This window comes from Podarcis bocagei (genome assembly GCF_964188305.1).
Source record: "Podarcis bocagei genome assembly, chromosome: 11".
NCBI lineage: Eukaryota > Metazoa > Chordata > Lepidosauria > Squamata > Lacertidae > Podarcis > Podarcis bocagei.
Window position 1 is genome coordinate 65,764,396 of NC_138136.1, and position 26,896 is coordinate 65,791,291.

General features: G+C 49.5%; 1 protein-coding gene across 1 annotated transcript; it reads left to right on the forward strand.

The window, feature by feature from the left end:
* Positions 1-1,043: 1,043 nt before the first annotated feature.
* LOC308597027 (solute carrier family 2, facilitated glucose transporter member 5-like) lies at positions 1,044-26,176 on the forward strand. The gene is made up of 13 exons (XM_081212456.1): positions 1,044-1,146; positions 3,597-3,678; positions 4,575-4,670; positions 5,840-5,985; positions 7,136-7,260; positions 7,830-7,982; positions 9,370-9,495; positions 11,607-11,794; positions 13,000-13,110; positions 19,815-19,916; positions 22,294-22,369; positions 24,256-24,383; positions 25,924-26,176. The coding sequence occupies exons 2-13, from the start codon at positions 3,610-3,612 to the stop codon at positions 26,140-26,142; spliced, it is 1,539 nt and encodes a 512-aa protein (XP_081068582.1). The 5' UTR covers positions 1,044-1,146; positions 3,597-3,609; the 3' UTR covers positions 26,143-26,176.
* Positions 26,177-26,896: the final 720 nt, after the last annotated feature.

The following is a 26,896-nucleotide window of genomic DNA, read 5'->3' on the forward strand; positions in this document are numbered from 1 at the left end:
CTAAAAAAACGTGTCTGTCGGGGGAAATTTGCCCCAAACCCCTGATGAATCTTTGTGAGGACTTTAAAAATCAGAAACCGGTTTAATCCCCACCACAACCCTGTGAGGTAGGTTAGGCTGGTCCAAGGTCAAGAGCAGGGGATCCGAACCCTGGTCACCTATGTCCTAGTCCAGGGGTCTGCAACCCGCGGCTCCGGAGCCGCATGTGGCTCTTTGACACCTTTGCTGCGGCTCCGGGGCGGATCCTAGCGAGGGGAGGAGGCGCATTGTGCGCCCCGACACTCCCCACTGTGGCGGGCGCTGTGCTGGCTGTGGCGTCGCATGGGGGCGGTGCGTGCGTTAGTCATGCACCGTCCCGACGTCACCTTCCCACCCGCTGGTTCGCCCGCTACATTGTAAGGGGCATGTACGCTGGTCACTGCATTGAAAGGGGGCATGTATGCTGGTCACTGTTTTGAAGGGGAGTGAAGAACACACACACACAAAAAGGTAACTTGTTAATTTAACGTTTATTTCTATGAGGAGGAGTAATTCTGAGGGGTCAAACAAAGAAATAATAAAAAAGGGACAAAAAAGTTGTTTTTATAATGACGAGTCTTGCAGCTCCCAGTTGTTTTTTCTTCAGAAATGGGTCCAAGTGGCTCTTTTTGTCTTAAAGGTTGCAGACCCCTGTCCTAGTCCAACTTCCCAACCACTACGCCATGCTGGCTCTTTCAGTGGGTCTACTCTGAGTAGGGCTCGGCTAGCGACAACCCAATAATAACAATATTGCATGTGGCTGAGTTAAGGCCGCCTGGCATGCTCACTGCTCAGCTGCTCAGCCACGATGGGATCCTGGTATACCTCATTCAATCACCTGGCCTTCCAACTGCCAACAGCTCCCCCAAATGGAATCTTTCAGCATCCTTCCTCTGATTGGCTCTTGCAAGACTGCCTGCCCTTGGATGTCTTTCCAGAGAAAACAGGGCAGGGCTGATTTCACCCCTCTACTTCCAAGAACAGAAAGCTGCGGTAAGTTTCTGTGCCTTGCATAGCTGTCAACCTTCCCTTTTGGGGCGGGAAATTCCCTTATTCCAGCGCCGTTTCCCGCTGCTTCCTGCTGCTATCTTGGATTGTTAGATATCCCGTAGACTGTCCCCGGGATAAGTGAGGCTGCTGATCCCTTATTTTCAAGGCTGCTGATCCCTTTTCAAAATTGAAAGTTGACAGCTATGGTGCCTTGAGGGGGTGGGTTGGCTCCCTACAGACAGACTTCACCGCTACCCACTTCTGGGACTGTTGACCCAATGGATTACCTTGGAAGACAACTGCTTCAGTTTTCCCTCCATCGTTTCTGACTTGGTTTAAATCTGGGAGTAGGAAACTTGTTGCGCCCCCCCCCCAGGTGTGGTTGGACCACGACTCCTACCCCTGCTTCCTGTTGGCCATGCTGGCTGGGCCTGATGGGAGCTGAAGTCCAAGAACCGATGGAGCCCATAGGCTCCCTATCCCTGCCTTAATCCGTTGTAATAAAAAGCCAGAAGAGGCACTCATGCAGAGACTGAGCAGGAAGCCTCCTTGTCTGGGTGGGGCTCCCAGGAGTCTGCCTCTCTGTGTTCGTGATTTCTTTAAACATTCAGGAGACAAGTCACAGGCTTTCAGTATGTCCCTGCCATGAGCATTCACTACCACAAGATATAGCCCCTAGCTTTTTAGACCTTTTTTGTTTCCCTGGGACTGAAAATATTCAGTGAAAAGTGAGCTATAAACACCACTATTAAGTAAGTAAGTAAATACATTTTGCAGGAGGGTTTCCAGCACATAGCAGAAATTTAGGTTTGTGCAATTGAAGTGGATTAAAAGGCAATATCACCCTGGAGCAATAAGCACATTTTTGAAAAGAAAAAAGACTTTTTGCAGTTTGGAAAATGACGTGGAAATGCCTAGAAAAGTATAGAAGGAAGGAATGCCTGACAAGCAAATCAGGCTGAGTGCTGAGCTCACCATCATATCACCATCACCCTGCGAACAATGTGGTATAGTGGTTAGAGTGTCGGACTAAGACCCAGATGGCCAGGATTCAAATGCCTACTCGGCTGTGAAGCTCACTAGGTGACCTTGGGCTGGTCACTGTCCTCTCAGCCTCACCTGCCTCCCAGGGCTGTCATGGGGAGGTGGAGAAACATATATGTCACTTTGAGCTTCTTGGAGATAAAGGTGGGATGTAGACTGGATAACTTATTTAAAAAATAATAAGTGAGGAGGGTGGTGAAATTAAGTTTAAAAAGTTTGAAGAACTGTCAAGTATGTTAATAAACTGGTTGCAATATTATCATCTAAATGAATTGTTTAAAACAGATAAAAAGTTAGGTTTTGGGAACCAATCATTCCAGTTGGAGAGAGACCTGCTAGATATTAGTAATATTAAGGTAATTTCAGAAACGTATAAGATATGCAAACAAAAGATGAGCAAGTGAAATCTTCTATGATACACTGGGCAATGGATAGTGAAAATGTATAAATCTGAATCGAATATTTGCTGGAAGTGCAAAGAAAAAGAAGGTATCTTTTTCCATATGTAGTGGGAAATGATATACAATGAGCTGAAAAAAATGTTCAAGGTAACTTTTTATAAGAAACCAGAGGCTTTTCTTTTAGAGATTAGAGATACCTAAACAATATAAAAACTTGTTTATATATGTGGCCACAGCTGCTCATATGATATTTGTCCAAAGATGGAAAGAAGACAACGTCCCAACCAAAGAAGAATGGCAGCAAAAAACTATTGGAATATGTAGAAATGGCGAAACTCACCGGAAGAATAAGAAATCAATACGACAGTGTCTTTGATTTAGAGTGGAAAACGTTTATTGAATATTTTATAAACTATTGCAAACAGATACACTCATTAGCAGGTTTAACGTAAAGACGTGCAGCGTGATAAAACTAATTTCGAATATATGGGTCAACTAATAATTAGGCTTAAACTGGGAGTTGCAATAAAGATACTATAAATATAAGAAATCGCAGAAAGGGAGGAGGGAGGCAGAAATGGGGTTTTGAAATTTGATGTAAAACTATATCTTTTTTGTTTGATGGAAACTGCAAAATGATACACACGCGCGCACACACAAATATATATAGGAGAAAGGTGGTATATAAATGCAATTTAAAAAATCGATAAATCAAAGTGAACTCTCAGCAAAGACTGGTGATACATTTAAAGGGGACTGTAGGTCCATAAGGGGCAAACTATAGTTCCCATTATCCTTTGGCGTAAGCCATAGGGTTTAAATGTGTGGTGTGTACATAGCCATAATCAAACCTCTGCAAAAACAAATCAGGAGGGATGCCCAATAAACAGGCTGTCAGGAGGAGCTGTCCATGGACCATTCAGTCAGGCATGGGCAAACTCCGGCCCTCCAGATGTTTTGGAACTACAATTCCCATCATCCCTAGCTAACAGGACCAGTGGTCAGGGATGATGGGAACTGTAGTCTCAAAGCATCTGGAGGGCCGGAGTTTGCCTATGCCAGGTTTAGCTATTCTTATGTTCTTAAAGAAGTTGCAAGAGATAATAACCGCCTGACAAAATGTCCCTCTTCTTCCCCCCACAGCTGAGACTCAATTATGGAAACTACCGGAAGAAGCACTGATAGCAAGGCAGTGCCAGAACCAAAGCCCATAGTCCGCAAATGGGTGAGTTTGAACATGGCCAACCCCCTGCAATGCAGGAATATGCAGCTGTCCCACATGGGGATTGAACTGGCAACCTTGGCATTATCCCCACCATGCTCTAACCGTCCAATTTGACCTAAGAGGCCATTTTAAAAATTCAACCCTCCCACATCAAACAAGTGACATCACACAACCAGAATACTGGGGAGCGTTCTGCTTTTGGACTCAGGTCCTGCTACGTTCTTTTATAAATGGGGCTGCCAGCTCCCAGAAGCCTTTAGTCCAGCAATAGGGGGATCTGTGGGCCTTCTAGATACTGCTGGACCGCAGCTCCCACTAGCCCTGACTACTGACCATGCTGGCTTGGGGCTGATGGGAAATGGAGTCCGGCAATACCTGGAGGGCCACAGGTTATATCACCTTGCACCATAAACACTCCTCCTATGAGCAGAACTCTGCCCACACTGCCTTAAGATCCAAGCCATTTGTCTTTCATTAACTATGTCCTATGCATTGATGGGGACACGGGTGGCGCTGTGGGTTAAACCACAGAGCCTAGGGCTTGCCGATCAGAAGGTTGGCGGTTCGAATCCCCGTGACGGGGTGAGCTCCCGTTGCTCGGTCCCTGCTCCTGCCAACCTAGCAGTTCGAAAGCACCTCAAAGTGCAAGTAGATAAATAGGTACCACTCTGGCGGGAAGGTAAACGGTGTTTCCATGCGCTGCTCTGGTTCGCCAGAAGCGGCTTAGTCATGCTGGCCACATGACCCGGAAGCTGTACGCCGGCTCCCTCGGCCAATAAAGCGAGATGAGCGCCGCAACCCCAGAGTCGGTCACAACTGGACCTAACGGTCAGGGGTCCTTTTACCTTATGCATTGATGAACGCTTTGCCTTATCTGCTGCTTTGATTTCCTGCAGGAGGTGACAAATTCGCTTCTCCGAACAGTGCTGGTCACCAGCTTGGGATCTATCCAATATGGTTACAACCTCTGGATGGTCTATTCCCCAGTGCTGGTAAGATGACCCTGCAGTACAGGCGGTTTCTTACAACAGGGGCTTCTGACTAAGCTTCTGGGAGTCAGCGAGTCATGGAACAGTAGAGTAGGAAGAGACCCCCAACAGTCATCTAGTTGAGCCCCCTGCAATCCAGGAATCACAGCTAAAGTCATCAGAGATATTTTCAGGTTGTATCTAGGGGTGGAGAGAAATCTGAAATAGTTTGTGTTTTAAGGGCACATCTACATAGAACACACATTCCAAAACAAGTTGCCAACTGGAACACCTGTCAAAATTCTTCTCAGAATTTTGTGGTGCAATGCTTCAGCTAGTGTACAGTAGTACCTCGGGTTAAGAACTTTGCTTCAGGATGAGAACAGAAATCGTGCGGCAGTGGCACAGCAGCAGCAGGAGGAGGCCCCATTAGCTAAAGTGGTGCTTCAGGTTAAGAACAGTTTCAGGTTAAGAACGGACCTCCAGAACGAATTAAGTTCTTAACCTGAGGTACCACTGTGTAGAAAAAATAAAATGTGTATATTAGTGCAGATAAATGCATATGTATTAGTTAAAATAAGATAGGCTTCTCACCAAGTTTTACTCAGCGTGGAGCCATAGGGGTCTCCTAACAACTCTCAGCATCCTTAACAAATAAATCATTTGGTGACGATGGAGCCTTGGTCTCTTGCAGCCAAAACTCAAAAGAGTCTAGTGGGACTTTAAAACAGGTGTGGAGGATCTTTCAGCCAAGGCTCACATTCCCTTCTGAGCAACCATTGGTAGATGCCGTTGGTGGAAAAGGCTGGAGGAAGAACCGTTTACAGAAAGAAGAAAACAATGAAATGCTTAGGGTTTTATTTTACAAAGTTGAAATCAACTATTTAAAACCTTTTTTAAAAATTAAAATCAACGGTAAGCCGAAAACCAGATTCAAACAGACACCAACGCTCTATGTGTCTGTATAGGCTTTCTCAAAAGAAAACATTTTTAGCAGTCGCCGAAAAGAATACAGTGAAGGCGCCTGCTTGATATCAAGAGGCAGGGAGTTCCAAAGTGCAAATGCTGCCACTCTAATAGAGAGAAGTTCTACATATGAGTATTATGTGGCACCTGCAAGGGTGCCAGTTCCTTCTGATGAGGATGTGTTGTGGATACACTAACCCTGCCCATGCTATGATTTCCTCTCTTAGCTCATGGAAGACATGGGTCATGCTGCGAAGAATCCAGGAGAGCAGCAGTATCTGCACTTCATGCTAGGCCTTGCCATCAGTTTGTTCCCTATTGGAGGCCTTACTGGAGCACTCATCGCAGGAGTCATGGTGGATGAATATGGAAGGTATATATAGATGACCTGGTGATTAGTGAACTTCCAGTCCTAACTTTGGACGTGGGGCAGGGGGGCAGGGGAGTGGGGCTTCTGCTGAGCCCTGTCTCCCCAGCTGAGGCTCGATTTAACTTCTGGCTGAGGAGGTTCACCCTGTAAAAAGGCACCCCACATTTTAACAAAAGATATTCAGCCAGCTGAAGTCATGCTATCGTTTGGGTGGCATTCGACAAAGCAGACCCATTCAAATGAATGAGCCAGCCTGAGCGAGCCCCCCCTGATTTCACTGGGTCATCTCTGAGCAAAACTCAGCCAATGACTGCCCTTAGATTTTAATCAGAAATGCAAGGAATCTTGCAAAAGACATATTGCCATTGAGATGGCTGGTGTGGATCAGACACCGCATCAAAGGAAAGGAAAGAAGTATCCAGCCTCTGCTTCATGGTTCCCCTTGTTCTGTGGACTTTCTCCATGCTAATAGGGCTGCGTACATACCATGTATTCGAAGCCCAAGGCTTTCCCCAAAGAAACCCAAAGACTGCAGTGTACCTTTCACAGTGCTACACTTCCTGGCACCCTTAACAAGCTCCCATTCCCAGGATTCTTTGGATTACAGGAACCACTGTTTAGAAAGTGCCCAAGTTTTTATTTTGATTTTCCTATTCCCTCCATATCCCTTTTCCTTCCGTGGCTTTTGTTGTTGTTGTGGGAGGGGTCTTTTTAGATTGTAAGCCTGCAGATAGGGACTGGCTGCCTTGCTTTGGTTTTACTCAGCCTCCCTCCCTCGGATCCCTTTTGGTATAAAATTAAGCTAAACATATGACCAGAATTAAATAAGTCTTGAAAATAAGTAGCCGGGTTGCCAGGTTATACGGCTTGATGATCCCAACTACGGTCATTCCCCTTCCCTCTCTGGTCCTGCACCCACCATGTCCTTGGGTGATTCTTCTGGGATGAACAAGTGACGCAGGTGTATCTTTGACTGAGCCGGGATTAGAGATTTAACGCCGGCAAAGCCAGAAATCAGCCCGCTGAGACGCATGACCTCCCAAACTGCTCCTCCTGGCAGATCTTGCTTCCCCCAAAGGATGCGGGGAACTCTTCCAATCATTCCACATGTTCCTTGGCCCAGTCATTCCCTTCCTTTCCCCACTCTTTCCAGGAAAGGGGCCTTGCTGATCAATTGCTTCTGCTCCATGGTGTCCTCTATGTTTATGGTTTGCGCCACTGTGGTGCAAGCCTTCCTCTTTACGATGCTTTCACGCTTCATCGTTGGAATAACCATAGGTGAGTTGGGCTACTTCCTGGATTTAGTGAGGGTGTGGGGTTAAGAGAAAATTCCCTGTTCTGAAATCTGAGTTGGGAAGGAACCAGTGCTTGCAATTCAAAGACATCTCAAAAGAAGAACCTCCCCACCACCACCACCTCCATATACTGCTTTGGGGAGCCTCCAGCCCATGGGCCAAACCTGGCCCACCAGCAGGGATGTAGCTGACAATAATGATAGCAATTATAAATATTTTTTAAAAGACCGTTTAGAAAGAGCAACAGCACACACATCGGCCAGATTTGGATCCAAGACAGATACCAGCTGCTGAAATAGCAGGTGCCAAAAAGGCAATAGAGAAGGCGCCTGCCTGATACGCAGTGGGAGGGAGTTCCAGAGGCTACGTGCCGCCAAACTAAAGGCCTGATTCTGGCCATCATGTGGAATGGACGTCCTGGTAGGATGACATCTGCAGGATGCCCTCTCTTGCAGAACACAATGACTAGTTGGGTAAGTGGGAGATGTTTGTATGCTTCTATGGCTGTCACATGCCTACTGTGAATAATGCCTTGATTTATCCCCTAACCAGGCATCTTCTACATCGTGGTCCCATTGTACCTCATAGAGATCTCCCCACTGAACATGAGGGGAGCCATTGGCATGCTGCCGCATTTCTTTCTAGCTGTAGGTGTCCTCCTGGCTCAGATACTCTCTTTTCCTGAAATGCTGGGGAACGAAGAAGGTAAATCAGAGAGGAGCATCTCTTAGCCCAAAGGTCATGGTAGAATTGTAGAGATGGAATGTATTGCCAGGGGTCATTTAGTCCAACATGCTGCAATGCTGGAAAGAGTCCCCAACAGATGACTCAACTCCCAATGAAGAAGAGCTCGCCACCTTCTGAGGGAGACAGTTCCACGACCCCTCCAGTTCCATGTGGTGCTCACAAGCACCAGTGAACCCCCACCAGTACCACCTGTGGTGCCCACAAAAAGTCTTACATGTGCCCACTTGGATCCCAGGATCGGACAGCCAGCGACCCATCACTTCTGAACAGAGGAGAAGTACAGTGGTAGCTTGGTTCTCAAACTTAATCTATTCCGGAAGTGTGTTCCAAAACCAAAGCGTTCCAAAACCAAGGCGTGCTTTCCCATAGAAAGTAATGCAAAACGAATTGATCCGTTCCAGACTTTTAAAAACAACTCCTAAAACAGCGATTCAACATGAATTTTACTAACGAGACCATTGATCCATAAGATGAAAGCAATAAACCATGTACTGCAGGCACACAATCAATCAGTAGCTGAATTGGGTTCCACACAGTCACAAAAACAAAAAAAGAGCCACAAAAACGCAAAATAAATAGCAAAAACAAACAGACCTCAGCGTACCACTCAAAACGGAAGTGTGGCACTCAAACCAGTGTAACACTTAAAACAGAGGACATTCGGCTTCCGAAAAAAGTTCGCCAACTGGAACACTTACTTCTGGGTTTGCAGTGTTTGGGTTCTAAGTTGTTTTGAGTACCAAGGCGTTTGAGAACCAAGGTACCACTGTACAGAGACCTTCTCTCTGTGAGCAAGCATAGCGATGGCTGATATAGGTGCCTCCCCCTGCCTGTTGATGTGGGGCACACCCATGGTTATGTCTCTTTTCTTTGCTTTTCCCCCCTTTTAAACGTGGCCACCATAACGCCCTGCTTCCACAGCAGCCATTTCCCCACATCCCCACGGCAGCCATTTTGTATTATACCCCCATGGCAGCCATTTTGTCTCATGCCACACTTTCCCTCATGGCAGCCAATGGCTAGCACCGACGGCACTTCCCCAAAGGTGCCCACTGACCCAGGAAGGCCATTGATTCCCTCCCTTAGCGTTGGGCAATTCTGTTGTGCCATCTGAGCCAGGGTGGCATGGTAGTTGGAGTGCCGGGCTAGGACCTGGGAGGCCAGGGTTCGAATCCTGGCTCAGACATTGGGCCATTCCCAGTCTCTCAGCCTAACCTCCCTCACAGGGTTGTTGTGAGGAAGATAAGATGGGGAGGAAGAGAACCACGTTCGCCACCTTGAACTCCTTCGAGGAAAGGTGGGGTGTCAATGTAATCAATAAAATGAATTGCTCCTTCTTGCGCAGATTGGCCAATACTGACAAGTGTCCCTGGAATACTGGCATTATTTCAGACCATTGTCGTTCCTTCCTTCCCCGAAAGCCCCAGGTATCTACTGATTCAGAAAAATGATGAAGAAAAGGCCGTGCTAGGTAACCACATACATGAACCACTTACATATTGGAGGGTGAGGGATAATAACATTCAAAGTCTTATTAGTGTTGACCTGAGGAGGCAATCTGAGAATACAACTGATAGCGCCTAGTGCTTTTTCTGGATGAAACATGGTGTTGTATGTTTGGTGGGGTGAGTCTGGATGGCCTCTTAGGCAACACCCCAAATCTGTCATTCTTGGTTCTCAGAGAGAGAACAGCTGAAATCATTATACTGAATCATACCATTGGTCCATCTAGCTCAGTATTGCTTACACGGACTGGCAGCAGCTCTCTGGGGTTTCAGGCAGGGATCTCACCTAACCCTTCCCGGCGAGCCTTTTCAGTGGTGGCTCCCCTCTTGTGGAGGGCTCCAGTTTCTTCTTTCGAGGCGACCTCAGTTGTCTTTGTGGCATGTAATCCCTTGGTGCAGTCCAATGCAACCTTCCTTGTTTCCCTAGAGTGGGCACAGGCAGGGGACATCTAGGGTAACTTCCTCTTCCACTGGTCTGGAGCATCCTCCCCCTGCATGTGACCTGGGAGATGGGCATGGCTCTGGCTGACTCCATCAAAGAGCCGAGTCAGGCAGCGATTTTCTCAGTCTTAATTACTTGCTTCACTTGCTCCCTTGCTGCCATGCTGCTCTCCTGCAGCCATTTTGTTCTCTTATTAATGCACCGTATTTTTCCGTCTATAAGACGCCCCCATGTATAAGACGCCCCCTATTTGGGGGGACTCTGATTTAAGAAAATGGGAAAGATCTATCCGTGTATAAGACGCCCCCAAATTTTGGACATTATTTTTTAGGGAAGAAAGCTAGTCTTATACACGGAAAAATACGGTAATTTTTGCTCTCTACTGTCACTCAGCCAGCTCTGAACAACAACAAGCAACATGTTGGCTAATAATATACTGACAATATTTTTTATAACGCTATAAACAGAAGACATATAATATGTGCATGGAGTCACAAACTAATAAGAATCGGATAAATGTTCCATAACCAGGAATGGTAGGATTGGTAAGTCACTGTCAAGGATGACTGAAATAGAGGCAGAATGCCTTTCCACAGTCAATATCCTATCCAAAATATAGTTGGAAGTGAGTTGGAGCACGGTGGTGCTACGGGCACAACACTACAAACGTGAGGTGATGGGTGCGCCAAATGTCACAATAGGGTGCAGCAGACAGAACAGTTCTTTCAGGATAATGAACTGTTTCAATGATGGATCTTCACCAGCAAATTAATAATCCCCAAAGGTACATCAAATGGCCATGGATCAGCTATCACTCAAAAGTAAGCTCTCAGCCAGCAGCACATGAGTTCAGTCTTCATATGAGATGAACTCACAGTTTGTTGGGTAACCGCTAAGTATAGCTTGCCTTTCTGGGATCAAATTGTGAACTGAAATGTGAGTAAACTTTTTGTTAGTTTACTCAGAAAGACTCTTGTGTCTTTATTCTTTTAAGCGGGAATAAACTTACCGTAACTAGGAGATTCAAAAGAATCTGCAAACTAGCTTTCAGCTATATTGAGGGGAATTTGCTCTGCTACACCACTTCACTAGCCTGAGTGAAGGAAGGATAATACTTATTCAATATATCCTTTCCTACTATCTTTAACATTCCCACAGTGTTTTCTGTGAAGCTCCATTGAATGTAGCAGAACACCCATCAATTGATTGATTGATTGATTGATTGATTGATTGATCGATTGACAGGTAACAGAACTAGAACACCATTCTCTTGAAACGGAGGCAGCTTATGTTTGCAGTGCTCCCAAACGCTGAGCTTTGGCGCATGCAGAACAGCTCCTCCTTGGTGTCTTTCTCCAGAGTGACCCTAGGAGCCAGTCCTCAGTGGCCGACTCACCTGTCTTCACTTAGACTGGCTCCAAGCATCACAACGGGTGAGGCGGAACATCTTCTCAGTGGCCAAAAAGCTGGCTGGGTGTCTCTGGGATGCTGGAGACCGGGAACCCACTGCAGAATTTGTGACTGGTCTTTGGCCCCCCTCCACTACACCTCCTGTGTTTGGTACTGCAAGAAACTCTCCCCACCAGCCTCCATCCCCTGCTATTCAAAGGCTTTTCCCTTGCTGCTTCTTTCCAGCCTTGCAGAAGCTGAGGCACAATGAGGACGTGCAGGAGGAGATAGAAGAGCTGCAGCAGGAGAAGATGGCTGAGAAGACGGAGAAGAGCATGAACTCACTTATGCTGCTGTGCTTCCCAAGCCTGCGGTGGCAAGTCATCTCAGTCATTATCTTGATGTGTGGCCAACAGCTCTCTGGAGTCAACGCAGTAAGGAAGGCAATATCCACAAGCGGTTAGAACAAGGGAGGGGAAGTGGGACCTTGGGTCATCCAGGTGTGGCTGGACTACAGCTCCCATCAACCCCAGCAAGGACGGCCAATGGCTGCGGGTGGTGAGAGTTGGCATTCCAAGGAAGCTGAGTGTTGGAAGATTCAGGACGGAGGAAAGGAAGGACTTCTTCATAGTTAAACTATGGAACTATGGCCCTACACAGGAGGCCGCGATGGCCACCAGCTCGGGCGGCTTTAAAGGAGGATTGGGCAAATTCGTGGCACAGGCAGCACTGCATTTAGGGTCACAAGCAGTATGGGCGGAGCTTGTTTTGCATCCAAGCTCCGTCAGCCTTTTGGGGGCCCAGCAGTGGCGTAGCGTGGGTTGTCAGCACCCGGGGCAAGGCAAGTAATTTGCGCCCCCTAACCCGTGGATTTGCGCCCCCTAACCCTAACCCCCAGATGTTGCGCCCGGTGCAGCCGGCCCCCCCTGCACCCCGCACGCTACGCCACTGGGGCCCAGTGGCCATGTTTGGAATGTTGAGGGGAGTGCCGTGGGCACCAGTCACAAAATGGCTGCTGGGCGGGGAGGAGACATGAAACAAAATGGCTGCCACATCCAAAAGAGCAGAAAAGGGGGCATCACCCCCAGATGGTGTGCGGATGCTGTTACAACAGCTGCCCCACCAACGGAGGCGGGGAGGAAGGCACCTACATCAGCAACTCTCTTTGATGCTTGTGCTTGGCTTGTGGGTTTCCTGTAGGCATCTGGGTGGCCACTGTGGGAACAGGGGTGTTTTTATGAGCACAAAGAGGAAACAATCTCAAGCAGATTGTAGATTTCTGAGAAGATATTTACCAAGAGCGTTCACAGGCACCACAAGGGGTACTGGTAGGTACACCCACCCCTTGAGGGCACGACTGCAGTGACCTTTGATTCCCATATAGCCAGAGATTCAGAGGATTGCCTGCCTATGTTTGTTGGCAACTGCAAACAGTTCTTGTCTGTGCAGAAGAAATGTGAAGAGCTGGATTTAAGGCTGGAAAAGAAACAAAAACGGACCAATTTTCCCATCCCTAGTTTGGAGTTGGAGAGAAAGGATCTTAGGCTTCATTTTGTAGACAGTGCCTCCAAACCCTGAGTCAGCCACAGGACCATCGCCCAGTAAGCTAAAAGTCTCAGTTGTTTGGGTCTCATTTCAGGTATACTTTTATACAGAGAGAATCTACCTGTCTACAGGAACTGACCTAAATAATATCCCATACATCCGTTTAGCATCAAGCGTTGCCATCATCATTTCAGTCTTTGTCGGGGTAAGCCTGCCTTACTTTCGCCTTTTTTTCTGCCCCTTAAAGTCTCAAAGCTCAGTCTGCTCCAAAGGATGTTCCTGCGCTGCAAACTTTAGCAGCAGTTTTGTGCCAGCACTTAGGAATACAGTGTACATACGCTTCAGGTTACAGACTCCGCTAACCCAGAAATAGTGCTTCAGGTTAAGAACTTTGCTTCAGGATGAGAACAGAAATTGTGCTCCGGTGGCACAGCAGCAGCAGGAGGCCCCATTAGCTAAAGTGGTGCTTCAGGAACGAATTAAGTACTTAACCCGAGGTACCACTGTACAGGAAGGCACCTTATACCAAGTCAGATACTTTGTGCATCTAACTCTGTATTGTCCACACTGACTGGCAGCAGCTCTCCAGGCTTTCAGCCTTTCCTGGCCTACCTGGCCTGAGCCTTGGAGGGAGGGGCTCACAGCATTGACACTCCAACAGATCTTGCCTCCTCGTGAGGTTCCCGGGGAGATCACTAAGCCTAGTATAGAGCAGTATGTTCTTCTGTATGTCCAGCTTCCAGCACCAGCCAAAGTTCATACATACTCTCACTACACACAGCCCCACTTGGCTCCCTGTTCTCTATCAAGGTGAGGTGGTAAAAGACCCACCCGTTTGTTTCTGAGCCCTCTCTCTCACCCCCATTTTAAACTTACTAAGAACCCTGCAAGGTTGGTTAAGCTGAGACTGAGTGCTGCGTCCTTCCTTTTTCACATGTGTCAGGGGTTTAGGTGCAGAGGCACGGGCAAGGGAGGAAACAGAGAGCGAAGGGGAGGAGACAGAGGAAAGGATGAGTGATGACGACGACCCGAGATCTCCCAGTCTTTCCAGTGAATCAGAGGATTCACAGAAAGGAGCACCAGTGGCCAGGGCAAGGGGGGAATCTAGAGAGGCACCCCAGGAAGATAGAGCCAGAGGAGACTCAGGGGGGAGCAGCTGGAAATCGGGACCAGCGTCACCGCCAGGAAGCAGGGAAGAGGAAAGGAGCCAGGGGGGAAGCGCTGGCAGCTCACCACAGGAGGGAGGGCAGGAGTCAGGAGTGGCCACACCTCCATCGGGGAGCGAAGAAACGGTTAAGAGGAAAGTGGAAGGTTGGGCGCGCGCGCCAAGTTCAAATGCAGAGGAAGGCGGCGCAGTGAGCAGCCCCGAAAGGGAACCAGGTCCTAAAGCCCGGCGCAAGGAGGCAGAAGGGTCCGGGTCAGCGTCAGAAGAATCCCGGAAGGAAGAAGCCCCGGGGGGTAGAGGGACCCAGAGGAGGACAGTCAGGAGGAAAAGGTGGAGCAAAGCTAGGATATTAAGTTGGTGCGCACGGGGCGGAGACTCAGACGGAGCCTCGCCGATCTAGCTAGTAGACGTAGAGTTGCAGACAGCAGCGTGAGAATGGAAACTGTAATTCAATAAAGACTTTTACTTAATGACCGCTGGCTAGCGTGATCCTCTGTGAGCTAGGATCTTGAAGCAGCTCTGACAGTAGGCTCCGTCTCCACATTGTGGGCATCTGCAGCCTCGAGGAGGGGAGAGAAACAGGCGCCCACTAGCGAGCTCACGAACGGCAGGAGACATGACGGCTGAGCAGCAGATAGAGGACCTCAGAAAAGCAGTGGCACAACTGAACGCCGAGGTTCTCGCATCCAGGAAGAGAGAGGACGAGGCAGCTGCCGCCTGCAGGGATCTCCAGGTCAGGTTAGACGTACTGGCAAAGCAAACACCCCGGCAGGAGGGAATTGGGTTGGCGAGACGGACAGGCGGACTGCTCTCTCACTTCGATGGGAACCTGCAACAGTATCCCAACTTTAGAGCCGACGTACTGTGCGCACTGCAAATGTTGCATAAAGACTTTAGAGATGAACAGGAGAGAGTGGGGTTCATCATGTCCCATCTGCATGGGGAGGCGAAAGCATGGTTGCGCAATTTATGGAGAGATAACGATCCGGCGCTCCAGAATGCGGATGCCTTTATTAAAGCGATGGATGGGTGTTTCTTATCAAGTATTGACATTGATCTTGCACGGAAGGAGGTGCATGGGCTGAGACAAGGGAGGGCCAGCGTCAGACAGTATCATGCCCGCTTTTTCGCCTTGGTCAGCGCCCTGGAATGGGACAGAGATTCGGCTCCTGTAAGAGACCTCTTTTGGGAGGGACTGCACAACTCGATTAAAGATGAGATAGCGAGGGGGGAGAGACCCCGAACCACCCAGGAGGTCGTTCAGAGGGCACTGGCTGTGGGGGTGAGGCTGGAAGGACGTCCGTGGAGCAAGGACGAAGGACGTGGAGGGCGCGAACCAGCCGGGGGCCCCTCCTTCTTTCCCAGAGAAGCAGCACGGGCGCAATCCACGCCTCCGCCAGGAGGAGGAGCCGAACCTATGGAGGTTGGAGGTGCAAGGGCTCAGTCAGCAACCAGAGCCCTAGCACCGGCAGCAGTGAAGGCGAAGCCTCCTAGAGGGACCAGGAAGTGTTACGTCTGTGAGCAGCCAGGGCATATGGCGAAAGAGTGTCCCCAGAGGCCCCACAAGCTTACTGCAGCCTCAGCAATGGTGACTGCAGCAACGCAGCAGGGAGGACCACAGCAGGGAAACGACGATGTCTGGCTGGAGGAAGAGGCACTGGGGCCCAGCCAGACGTGTTAGTGACGCAGTCCCCAGAGATTTTACAGCCAGTGAACCCCCTCCCGCCCAAACCAGTAGTGAGGCTCACAGCATCTCTCCAGCTGCCCACCGGAATCACCATGGACGTGCCAATCACCATCGACTCCGGCAGCAACGCGGACTTTATAGGGCAGGAATTTGTCGACAGGCACGCTGTGCAGTTGCTGCCGGCCACACTGCCCCTGCAGGTTGTCACTGTGGATGGCAGGGAGCTGCTAGGGGGGCAAGTGGTGAAGCAGACGCCACCAATGGTGATGCGACTTGGAAATCACAGGGAAGTCATCAGCTTCAACGTCACTCAACTGTCTGACACGCCCATTGTATTGGGCATGAGTTGGCTGGACAAGCACAGCCCAACGATGGCTTGGTTCCAGAGGCAGCTGGTTTTCGGCTCTTCCTTTTGTGCTGAACACTGCATCGTACCCAGGCAGGAAGGAGAGGAAGAGGAGTCACAGCTGCTGCTAGGCACGCTGCAAGCGATTCCCCACAAGTACGCAGAATTTCTGGAAGTTTTCTGCGAGAAGGAGGCGGACAGGCTACCCCCTCACAGACCATATGACTGCAAAATTGACCTGCTGCCGGGGGCGGCGCTGCCTAAAGGGAAGCTGTATTCCATGTCTGAGGACGAACTGCAGGAACTCAAAGACTTCATCGATCATAATTTGGAGCGCGGTTTCATCCGAGAGTCTAAGGCAGCGGGGGGCAGTCCTGTATTCTTTGTTAAGAAGCGAGACACGCCCCAAAAAAGACTCGTAGTGGATTACAGGATTTTGAACAGTGTGACCAAGCCGTCGGACTTCCCCATGCCCCGCATCGACGACCTCCTGGCGAAGGTACGGAAGGGAAAGGTGTTCACCAAGTTGGACCTGCGGGGGGCGTACAACCTCATTCGCATGCGGGAGGGTGATGAGTGGAAGACAGCCATGTTCACGCCACTGGGTACCTACGAATACAGAGTTATGCCTTTTGGACTGCAAAATGGCGCTCACGTTTTTCAAGCATTTATGCATCACGTGTTGGCGGGACTTCTCTACAAGACGTGCGTCTGTTTCTTGGATGACATCCTGATCTTTTCGGAGTCGCAGCAAGAACATGACAAGCACGTCAAGGAAGTGCTGGGCAGGCTAAAGCAACACAGGCTCTACGCCAAGCTGGAGAAGTGCCAATTTGACGTGCCGGAGGTGGATTTTCTGGGCTACAAGCTGTCTGACAAGGGGCTCGCCATGGACAGCGCCAAGGTTCGAGCAGTGTTGGATTGGAAGAGCCCACGCAACCGGAAGGAGGTCCAACGGTTTGTCGGCTTTGCGAACTTCTATCGCAAGTTTATCAAGGGCTTCGCGATGCAGACGGCGGCCATCACTGACACCCTTAGCTCCAAGAAGAAGAAGTTCATCTGGACAGAGCAGGCGGAGCAGTCCTTTCAGGCCCTCAAGCGTCTCTTCGCGTCGGAAGAGCAGCTGCTTCATGTCAACCCCAGCATGCCGATGAGGGTGGAGACAGACGCTTCGGACAGAGCAGTGGGGGCGGTCCTGCTGCAGAAGGACCAGCAGGGCGTGTGGCGGCCGGGAGCGTTTTACTCCAGGAAGCTCAGCAAGTCCGAGCAGAACTACACCATATGGGACAGGGAGTTGCTGGCCATTCATGCAGCGTTCAAGGCGTGGAGGCACTTTCTGATCGGCGCCAAGCACACGGTGCAGGTTTGCACGGACCACAAGAATCTGGAACACTGGCGCACGGCACAGTTCCTGAACCAGAGGCAGATACGTTGGGCTGAGTTCTTTGCGGACTTCGACTTCCGAATAGAGTATGTCCCGGGGGACACCAACATCATGGCAGACGCTCTCTCCCGCAAGCCACAGTATCTGGAGGACGCAACACCAGCGGCCGCCATGCACATCTTTGCACCGACAGTGTGGGCGTGCGCCGCGGCGACCGTGGACCTAGAGGCGGTGCGGCGAGCGTTGCAGGGGGACTCCTTCGCACAAACGAAGATGGCAGAGGTGCGAGGGGGCAAGGCAGCGGCCGACGGTTTCCAGCTACGAGATGGATTGCTCATCCGTAAAGGGGCCATCTACGTGCCGGGTGACGAACTTCGAGCCAAGGTGCTACAGCAGCTGCACGACGCACCCACGGCCGGGCACTTTGGCAAGGAGAAGACGGTGGAATTAGTAGCCAGGGATTTCTGGTGGCCTGGAATGAGAAGGGGAGCCGCAGTCAGCAGATGCGTTCGCGTCGGAGCTGCAGGAAGTCCACGATCAGCTGCGGCGCCACCTGGAGCTGGCTAAACACGCATACAAGGTACAAGCGGACAAACACAGAAGGGTTGGCGAAGAGCTCCACGTGGGAGACTGGGTCTGGTTAGCAGCCCACGCAGTGCCGGCCAGGTCGTTGGCCAAGAAGAAACTAGGGCATAAACAACTGGGGCCCTACCAAGTCGAAGAGCAGGTCAACCCGGTGGCTTTCAGGCTGGCGCTTCCGGAGGGTTCCAGAATGCATCCGGTGTTCCACAGATCGGTGCTCACTCCCTACAAGGCACCGCACAGGTTCCAGGAACCCGGAACGGCGCCGAGTCCGCTCAGAGAAGGAACGGGGCACGCGGGAGTGGCACAGGAGGAGCGCATCAACGAAGTCACGGAGATTTTGGACTCCAGATGGGGGGAAGAGGGAGTAGAATACTTTCTCGCCAGGGAGGGCACCCCGGCCAGTGCGAACAGCTGGGTGCCGGGCTACGCTTTAGACGAACCTCTGCTCAAAGACGAGTTTCATGCCCTCTTCCCACATAGACCTATGCCAGCGGACTTTTTCGACGACTGGCTTTTCACGCCCACGCTTTCGGACAGCACGTTCAGGGGGTTCGACTCGGACGAGGAACCGACACGAGACGTCCGTTCCCCGGAGGGGTCACCCTCGGGATCTGTCTCAGAACCCTCGTATTGGTGGGACGATAGGCCGGAGGAGCAGTTCCGCAGGAAGTGGCTGGACTGTTCCGGCCGAGCAACGCCGCCTGGAGGAAGTGCGGGAGAGACGGACATGGACATTTTCGGGGACGACCCTGGTTTCGAGCACGGCGGCACAGAGATGGAAGAGGAGGTGACTGTCGTCAACGAGAGCAGGGAGGAAGACCCGGAAGAGTTCCGATGGAGGCCTGCCACGGGAAGCGACCGATATCCGACGTTCGTCCCTTTGCAACAGCAGCCCCCAGCTCCAGCACCGGAAGGAGGGGAGGGGGGACTGGGGGGCTTCGAGGGGGGGATGGATGTCAGGGGTTTAGGTGCAGAGGCACGGGCAAGGGAGGAAACAGAGAGCGAAGGGGAGGAGACAGAGGAAAGGATGAGTGATGACGACGACCCGAGATCTCCCAGTCTTTCCAGTGAATCAGAGGATTCACAGAAAGGAGCACCAGTGGCCAGGGCAAGGGGGGAATCTAGAGAGGCACCCCAGGAAGATAGAGCCAGAGGAGACTCAGGGGGGAGCAGCTGGAAATCGGGACCAGCGTCACTGCCAGGAAGCAGGGAAGAGGAAAGGAGCCAGGGGGGAAGCGCTGGCAGCTCACCACAGGAGGGAGGGCAGGAGTCAGGAGTGGCCACACCTCCATCGGGGAGCGAAGAAACGGTTAAGAGGAAAGTGGAAGGTTGGGCGCGCGCGCCAAGTTCAAATGCAGAGGAAGGCGGCGCAGTGAGCAGCCCCGAAAGGGAACCAGGTCCTAAAGCCCGGCGCAAGGAGGCAGAAGGGTCCGGGTCAGCGTCAGAAGAATCCCGGAAGGAAGAAGCCCCGGGGGGTAGAGGGACCCAGAGGAGGACAGTCAGGAGGAAAAGGTGGAGCAAAGCTAGGATATTAAGTTGGTGCGCACGGGGCGGAGACTCAGACGGAGCCTCGCCGATCTAGCTAGTAGACGTAGAGTTGCAGACAGCAGCGTGAGAATGGAAACTGTAATTCAATAAAGACTTTTACTTAATGACCGCTGGCTAGCGTGATCCTCTGTGAGCTAGGATCTTGAAGCAGCTCTGACAACATGCTTTCTTTCCCTTGCTGTTACATTCTCTAGATATTTTACGTTGACTCAATGGGGCGAAAGTTCCTGCTGCTCCTTGCTTTTGGCATGTGCACCATCCTCTGCATCGTATTAACCATGAACCTTGAACTTCAGGTTGGTTGGTTTTTCCCGAACTCTTCAAGCACCAATGTCCTCGAAAGCCAAGCGTTACTCCGCCGATTGCTCCTTGGCTATGTGCACGCTAGCAACTGAAAGAGCATCACTCCTTTTGATGGCTCTTTCGCTGTGTACGCATTAATACTTTGAAATGCAGCAACGTCGCTTCTCTTCTGCTGCGTTTCAAGTTGTGTTTTCACATTGCTGTGCACACCAGAGAGGAGGCACCTGGTGCATATTGCATGTTGGGTTTCCCCACCTCTGCAATCCACCTGCCCCCAGACAGATGAAGCTGTCAACTGCATATTTCTTTCACAAAATTTATATACCACTTGTTCATTTAATTAAAAAAGCCCTCAGAGTTTCACAATAAGAATAAAACAATGAAATTATTTCAACAGTTTATAACCACTACAGTCGTACCTTGAATCCCGGACACCCTGGAACTTGAACGTTTTGGCTCCTGAATGCCACAAACCTGGAATAAAAAAATTCCTTCCAGTAGCACCTTAAAGACCAACTAAGTTAGTTCTTGGTATGAGCTTTCGTGTGCATGCACACTTCTTCAGATACACTGAAACAGAAGTTGCCAGATCCTTCTATGTAGTGAGAAGGTGGGGAGGAGTATTACTCAGAAGGGTGGTGGGAATGGGAGATTGGCAGATAGCTGAGATGAGCCTGTTGACGACTCTTAACGACTGTAATAGGTCTTACAGGAATCTCCCATTCCCACCACCCTTCTGAGTAATACCCCTCCCCACCTTCTCACTATATAGAAGGATCTGGCAACTTCTGTTTCAGTGTATCTGAAGAAGTGTGCATGCACACGAAAGCTCATACCAAGAACTAACTTAGTTGGTCTTTAAGGTGCTACTGGAAGGAATTTTTTTATTTTGACTATGGCAGACCAACACGGCTACCTATCTACTACACAAACCTGGAAGTGAGTGTTCCGGTTTGCGAACATTCTTTTGGAACCTGAACGTCTGATGGGGCTTCCACGGCTTCTGATTGACTGCAGGAGATTCCTGCAGCAAATCAGAAGCTGCAGTTTGGTTTTCGACTTCCAAGGTACAACTGTATCTTGAAACCTTTATTTAAAAAATTAAAACATGTGCTGGCATTCTACATGTCACCTAAACTGTTGAGCTAAGTCTGGGACCTTTTGCAGACCAAAAACTGCATGCCAGTGGTGGGTTGGGCTAGAAGCAAAAGTAGGCTGAGCAATGAACTCACATCATTTGCCTTTGCAGAATAGGCTGGTTTCTGCACACACCTTCCCCAACTCCTCTCTCGCCTCGTCCAGGCATGCAAGAGGCATGATCAGAGTTCAAAGAGCACATTTCCAGCTGTGCAAAAACACACTGAAGGAGGGTGTGTGGAGCAAGGCTGATATGGCCTTGGAATAGGTAGCAGCTCTCTATAAATGAGTGTGAGTGATCGAGGTCTCGCATTAACATCGCTCCTATTTACACAGTTGATACGTGGGGACCATACCTTTATCAAAATGTCATATTTGGTTTGGATAATAATAATAATAATAATAATAATAATAATAATAATAATAATAATAATAATTTATTATTTATACCCCACCCATCTGGCTGAGTTTCCCCAGCCACTCTGGGCGGCTCCCAATCAAGTGTTAAAAACAGTACAGCATTAAATATTAAAAACTTCCCTGAAGAGGGCTGCCTTCAGAGGTCTTTTAAAGATAGGATAGCTGCTTCTTTCCTTCACCTCTGAAGGGAGGGTGTTCCACAGGGTGGGTGCCACTACCAAGAAGGCCCTCTGCCTGGTTCCCTGTAACCTCACTTTTCGCAATGAGGGAACTGCCAGAAGGCCCTCAGCGCTGGATCTCAGTGTCCGGGCTGAACGATGGGGTGGAGACGCTCCTTCAGGGATACTGGACCGAAGATTCTAACAACCCTTCTGTGCAGCACAAGGTGCTTAAAAAAGGACCAGATCTTTCCCTTGCTATCCCATCAGAGATGCTCCTCTGGCCCTGGCACATTTTCAAGAAGGGGGCCAGGCCTCCCCCAAACCCTCCAGAGGACGCACCAGGACGAAGATGCTTGGCTGTACCGCGTCCTTTTGAGAATCGCCAGGGATGTGGCAGGGTGAAGCATGTTCGCAGGCCAAGTCAGCCTGGCCAGGTTGGGAGGGGTGTCGTGCGTGTGACATCATGCACATGTGGTGGGCGCAACTCATTTTGGGCACAACTCAGTGCCGCTGTCCTCTGGATTCTTCCCAATGGGAAGTGATCTCTCATGAGTAAACAGCGTCTGATTGACCAATAACATCAGCGATTACATCAAAAGCGCTTTGCCCAAACCTAGCAAGCTTGACACGCTCTCACAACTCTCTCCAACAGGGAGATGCCTTGTGGATGTCTTACGTCAATGCGCTCCTCATCAATATTTTCCTCATGGGACATGCCGTCGGACCTAGTAAGTGCTCAGGTGATACGCAGAGTTCCTTGGAGGAGGCGCAGGATGTGAAGAGCAAAAGGTTTCCCAGGACCGAGGGTGGTCAGGCATCCAAAGCCTTTATTTATCCTCAGCCCCTTCCACTACAGTGTGTCAGGAGCCAGAGTCAGGTGTAGATCAGCAATATAAAAAACACAGTGCCAGCAAAAACTCTTACAAAACAGCGCAGCCCTCATGATCCCAGCAACTCTTCCCTTTCCAGTGAGGTTAGGCCGACTCTCTCCTTGTCCTTCCACTGGCAGGTGAAGACTGTTTTATTCTGGCAGGCCTTTGGGAACTGACTGTTTTGTTGTTTTTAAGGAAAGGGTCGTAGTGTTTTTAGTGTTTTTATTATCTGCATTTTAACAGATTTTGGGCTTGTTTTTTCATTGTTTTAATCCCGTTACAGTTTAATGCAGAAGTCAGCAAACATTTTCAGCAGGGGGCCGATCCACTGTCCCTCAGACCTAGTGGGGGGCCGGACTATATTTTGAAAAATATGTATGCACTAATTCCTATGCCCCACAAATAACCCAGAGATGCATTTTAAATAAAAGCACACATTCTACTCATGTAAAAACACCAGGCAGGCCCCACAAATAACCCAGAGATGCATTTTAAATAAAAGCACACATTCTACTCATGTAAAAACACGCTGATTCCCGGACCGTCCGCGGGCCAGATTTAGAAGGCGATTGGGCCGGATCCAGCCCCCGAGCCTTAGTTTGCCTACCCATGGTTTAACGTAATGGGATTAAATATGAGGTTACAGTTTCGTAAGATCCCTTGAGTCCCAGGTTCTGTGGAAAGAGCAGGGTACAAAAGAATAATGAAAATAATAGTAGATGGGTTTCTAAGACTGAAGAACACTGATCTACTGGGCTTCGTAGTGAACCACAGAAGTCCCACGATCCTGTTTTCTGTTGATGTTTGTTAATGGTATGTTCAGAAAATCTCCGAATAAAAGTAGTTTGTAGCACTTTACATGAAAAAACCATTTAAAAAATGGAATGCCATTTTGAGGCCAATGGTTTTATAGTATTAAAGACTGTTTGAAAGGTTTCTAATCTGCTTTTCAAGGGGGGAGACTTCACAAAGTGGTGTAGAAAATAAGCACCAAAGTATGGCCCAACTTTACAAGGGACGCGGGTGGCGCTGTGCGTTAAACCACAGAGCCTAGGACTTGCCAATCAGAAGGTTGGTGGTTCAAATCCCCGCAACGGGGTGAGCTCCCGTTGCTCAGTCCCTGCTCCTGCCAACCTAGCAGTTCGAAAGCACCTCAAAGTACAAGTAGATAAATAGATACCGCTTCCGGCGGGAAGGTAAATGGTGTTTCCGTGCAATGCTGCTCTGGTTCGCCAGAAGCGGCTTAGTCATGTTGGCCACATGACCCGGAAAAACTGTCTGTGGATAAACATCGGCTCCCTCGGCCAATAAAGCGAGATGAGCGCTGCAACCCCAGAGTCGGTCACGACTGGACCTAATGGTCAGGGGTCCCTTTACCTTTATGGCCCAACTTTAAAACTTTTTAAAAATCTTCTTTGTGGTTAAAAAATATATAAAAACAAATGGCCCCAACAAAATAGCTCAATGCATGAGATGTGTGTGTGTGTGTTATTTTGTTGTTTTTGTTTTAACTATTTACTTGCATTTTTACCTTGTATTTTATCCTGTGAACCGTCTTGTCATGAAGGGCAGTATATAAAGCCAATAAATAACGACAACAACGAGAAAATAAGATATATAAACAGTTAAGCAGCTACTAAACAGAGGCAAGATTAAACCACTTTAAGAATAGTTCCCTTTTTAAAAAAATAAAAATAAAAAAATCTCCTTCCAACGAGCAGTGAACTCTTTTCTCTACACAGGTGCTCTTCCCAACCTGATAATAGCAGAGATTTTCCTTCAGTCCTCGCGGTCCTCAGCCTATGTGGTCGGGGGTTTTGTGCATTGGTTCCTAAACTTCTTCAGCATTGTGACCTTCCTCAATATCCAGGTGAGTGATTCTGGTGGTCCGTGGGTGTTCTGAACCTTCTACAGTGAAGGGCTGTAGCTCAGCAGTAGAGCATCTGCTTGGCATGCAGAAGGATGTTGAGGACCTAGGAAGCTGCCTTGTCCCTCACTAGTCCATCTAGCTAAGCACTGTCTACACTGACTACCAGAGGCTCTCTAGGGTTTCAGACAGGGAGTCTTTCTCAGTCCTACTTGGAGTCGTCGGGGGTTGAACTGAGCACCTTCTACATGCAAGGCAGATGCTCTGACACTGAGCTATGGTATTTCCTGTAAAAAAACAAAACAAAACGGAAGATTCTAGTCCTCCTCATTCTAGGTAAAGGGTTGAATACAAACATAAGAAGCTGCCTTATATCAAGCCAGTAGTGTCTACACGGACTGGCAGTGGCTCTCCAAGGTTTCAGAGAAGGGGCCGCTCCCAGTTTCCCCTGGACTTGCCAGGGATTGAATTTGCCCCAGCCATGGGCATAGCCGGGGGGGGGGGGACTCTTCTCCCCTCCCCCCAAAATCAAGTAATTAAATAAAAATACTTAAGTAAAAGTATAAATTGTAGAAAAATATTGGCAGATTTTTCCCCCGAGCACTTGGGGTCAAAAGAAAGGAATTTAAAACAACTGCTGCTGAGACATTTCATTCTGAATCTGCTAGACAGAGCCAGACAGAGGATGATGACAGGTAGGTGTTCTCCCTGCCCCCTAAATCCTGGCTATGCCTATGGCCATAGACCTTTCCCACCTTAGGTAGGATGGAGAAAGCACATTCCACGCCTACCCTCACCTGGTCCCAAAACTTCCCTTCTGGGGTGTTACTAGAGAGAGAGATGGAAACCAAGCCTTATGAGGAACAGTTGAAGGAGTTGGGTATGTTTAGCCTGGATAAGAGAAGACAGAGCACTGACAGAGAATTGTAGAGTTGGGCTCAAGTGTCACCTGGTAGCTATCTTCAAATATCTGAAGGGCTGCCACATAGAATACAGAGCAAGCTCTCCCCCCCCCCCCCATTGCTCCAGAGGCCAGGGCCCAAACTAATGTAGTCAAATGGCAAGAAAGAATATCCCAGGTAAACATCAGGCAGAACTGTCGACAGTGGAACCAGCTATGTCAGAGGATTCTCTGGCTGTAAATTCTGCACTGTAGCAGGGGGTGGGACCAGAATACCCTGGCCAGGGGGTCCCTTCCAAACCTTCAATTCTATGATTCGATGAGATAACCCGGCCTTGAGTTCCTTGAAGGAAAAAAGCACTGGGGAAATATAATGTGCTAAATTAATAAGCTTATGCCTTTCTGTGGGTGGATCTACACACGGGGGGGGGGGGAACCCCACTATAGATAAGTCATAAAAATTAAATCTTTATAACAAAAGAAAAAAAAAACCTCTATGTAAAATCACATAGAAAAGTTTCCTGCTCTACAGCGCCATCTGGTGTTGCATGTTTATAATACATTTAAAACTCAGTTTTTTGTCTCATGTTGCTGAGCCCAGTTTCTCTCTCTGTGTGTGTTGCTGCTCCTGTTCCTTTCCAGAAATACATCGGATTCTTCAGCTTCCTCATCTGCTGTCCGATATGTGCTGCCACCTTCTTTTTCATCTTAAAGATGATCCCAGAAACCACGCACCAGACTTTTCTGGAAATCAGGAAGCAACTGCCCATCTACGTGGCCCAAAGGCAGATCAACAAGATGGAGCGAATGCCGAGGAGAAACACCAGGCGGGCGTTGGGGGAGGGGCAAAACCCCGTGTAGAATTTGATTATAAACATTTATAATCGAGCCATGATCCCAAGGGAATCTCTACGGTTGTCCATCAGCTGTCTCAGCACCGTTGACACGCCAGTATTGAGGTTTTGCCTCGGTTAATTCATTGCCCACCCTCCACCCTAAAGTGTGGGCTCCAAACTTAGGTGGGGTCTGAGAAATAACACACCTCAAGGGTCCAAAGCCCAAGTAGAGGGGTGCATCTTCCACATTTGATAGAAACTGCATAATGCCAGGCACATCGCTGTGGGGAGGGAATTCGACATCTTAGCGAATGACACAAAAAGGGGGGATAGTGTGGGGTGGGTGGGAGGCCATGGCTCCGGGCACAGATTTCTGGGGGGACGTGAGGTGGGGCAGCCAGGTGCGTCCACAACAGCAGGCTCCTTCATCAAGACCTGAGGAGCCATTGGGGGACAAGGCAAGCTGCACCCGGGCGCCTCTTTCTTCTGGTGACCAGCGAAGGAACGCCCGCCTACCTCCCGAGACCCCTGGGCTGGCTGAGAGGGAGGGAGTGTGGGCCTGAAAAGAGGGGAGAGGCTCCACCTGGATGGGGAGGGCGAGAGGCAGGCGGGGAAAGAGCAGTCATGTTCTCCAGTCAGACCATTGCGGCTCGGTCGCTCCAGTGGCGCAGGCGGTGAGGGCTGGGATGGTGCAGCAGGCTCTGTTCAGCCTCCATTAGGGCGGTTCATTAAAAAAATTTTTTTTAAAATGCCTGCTCCAACTACACTAGGGATTACCG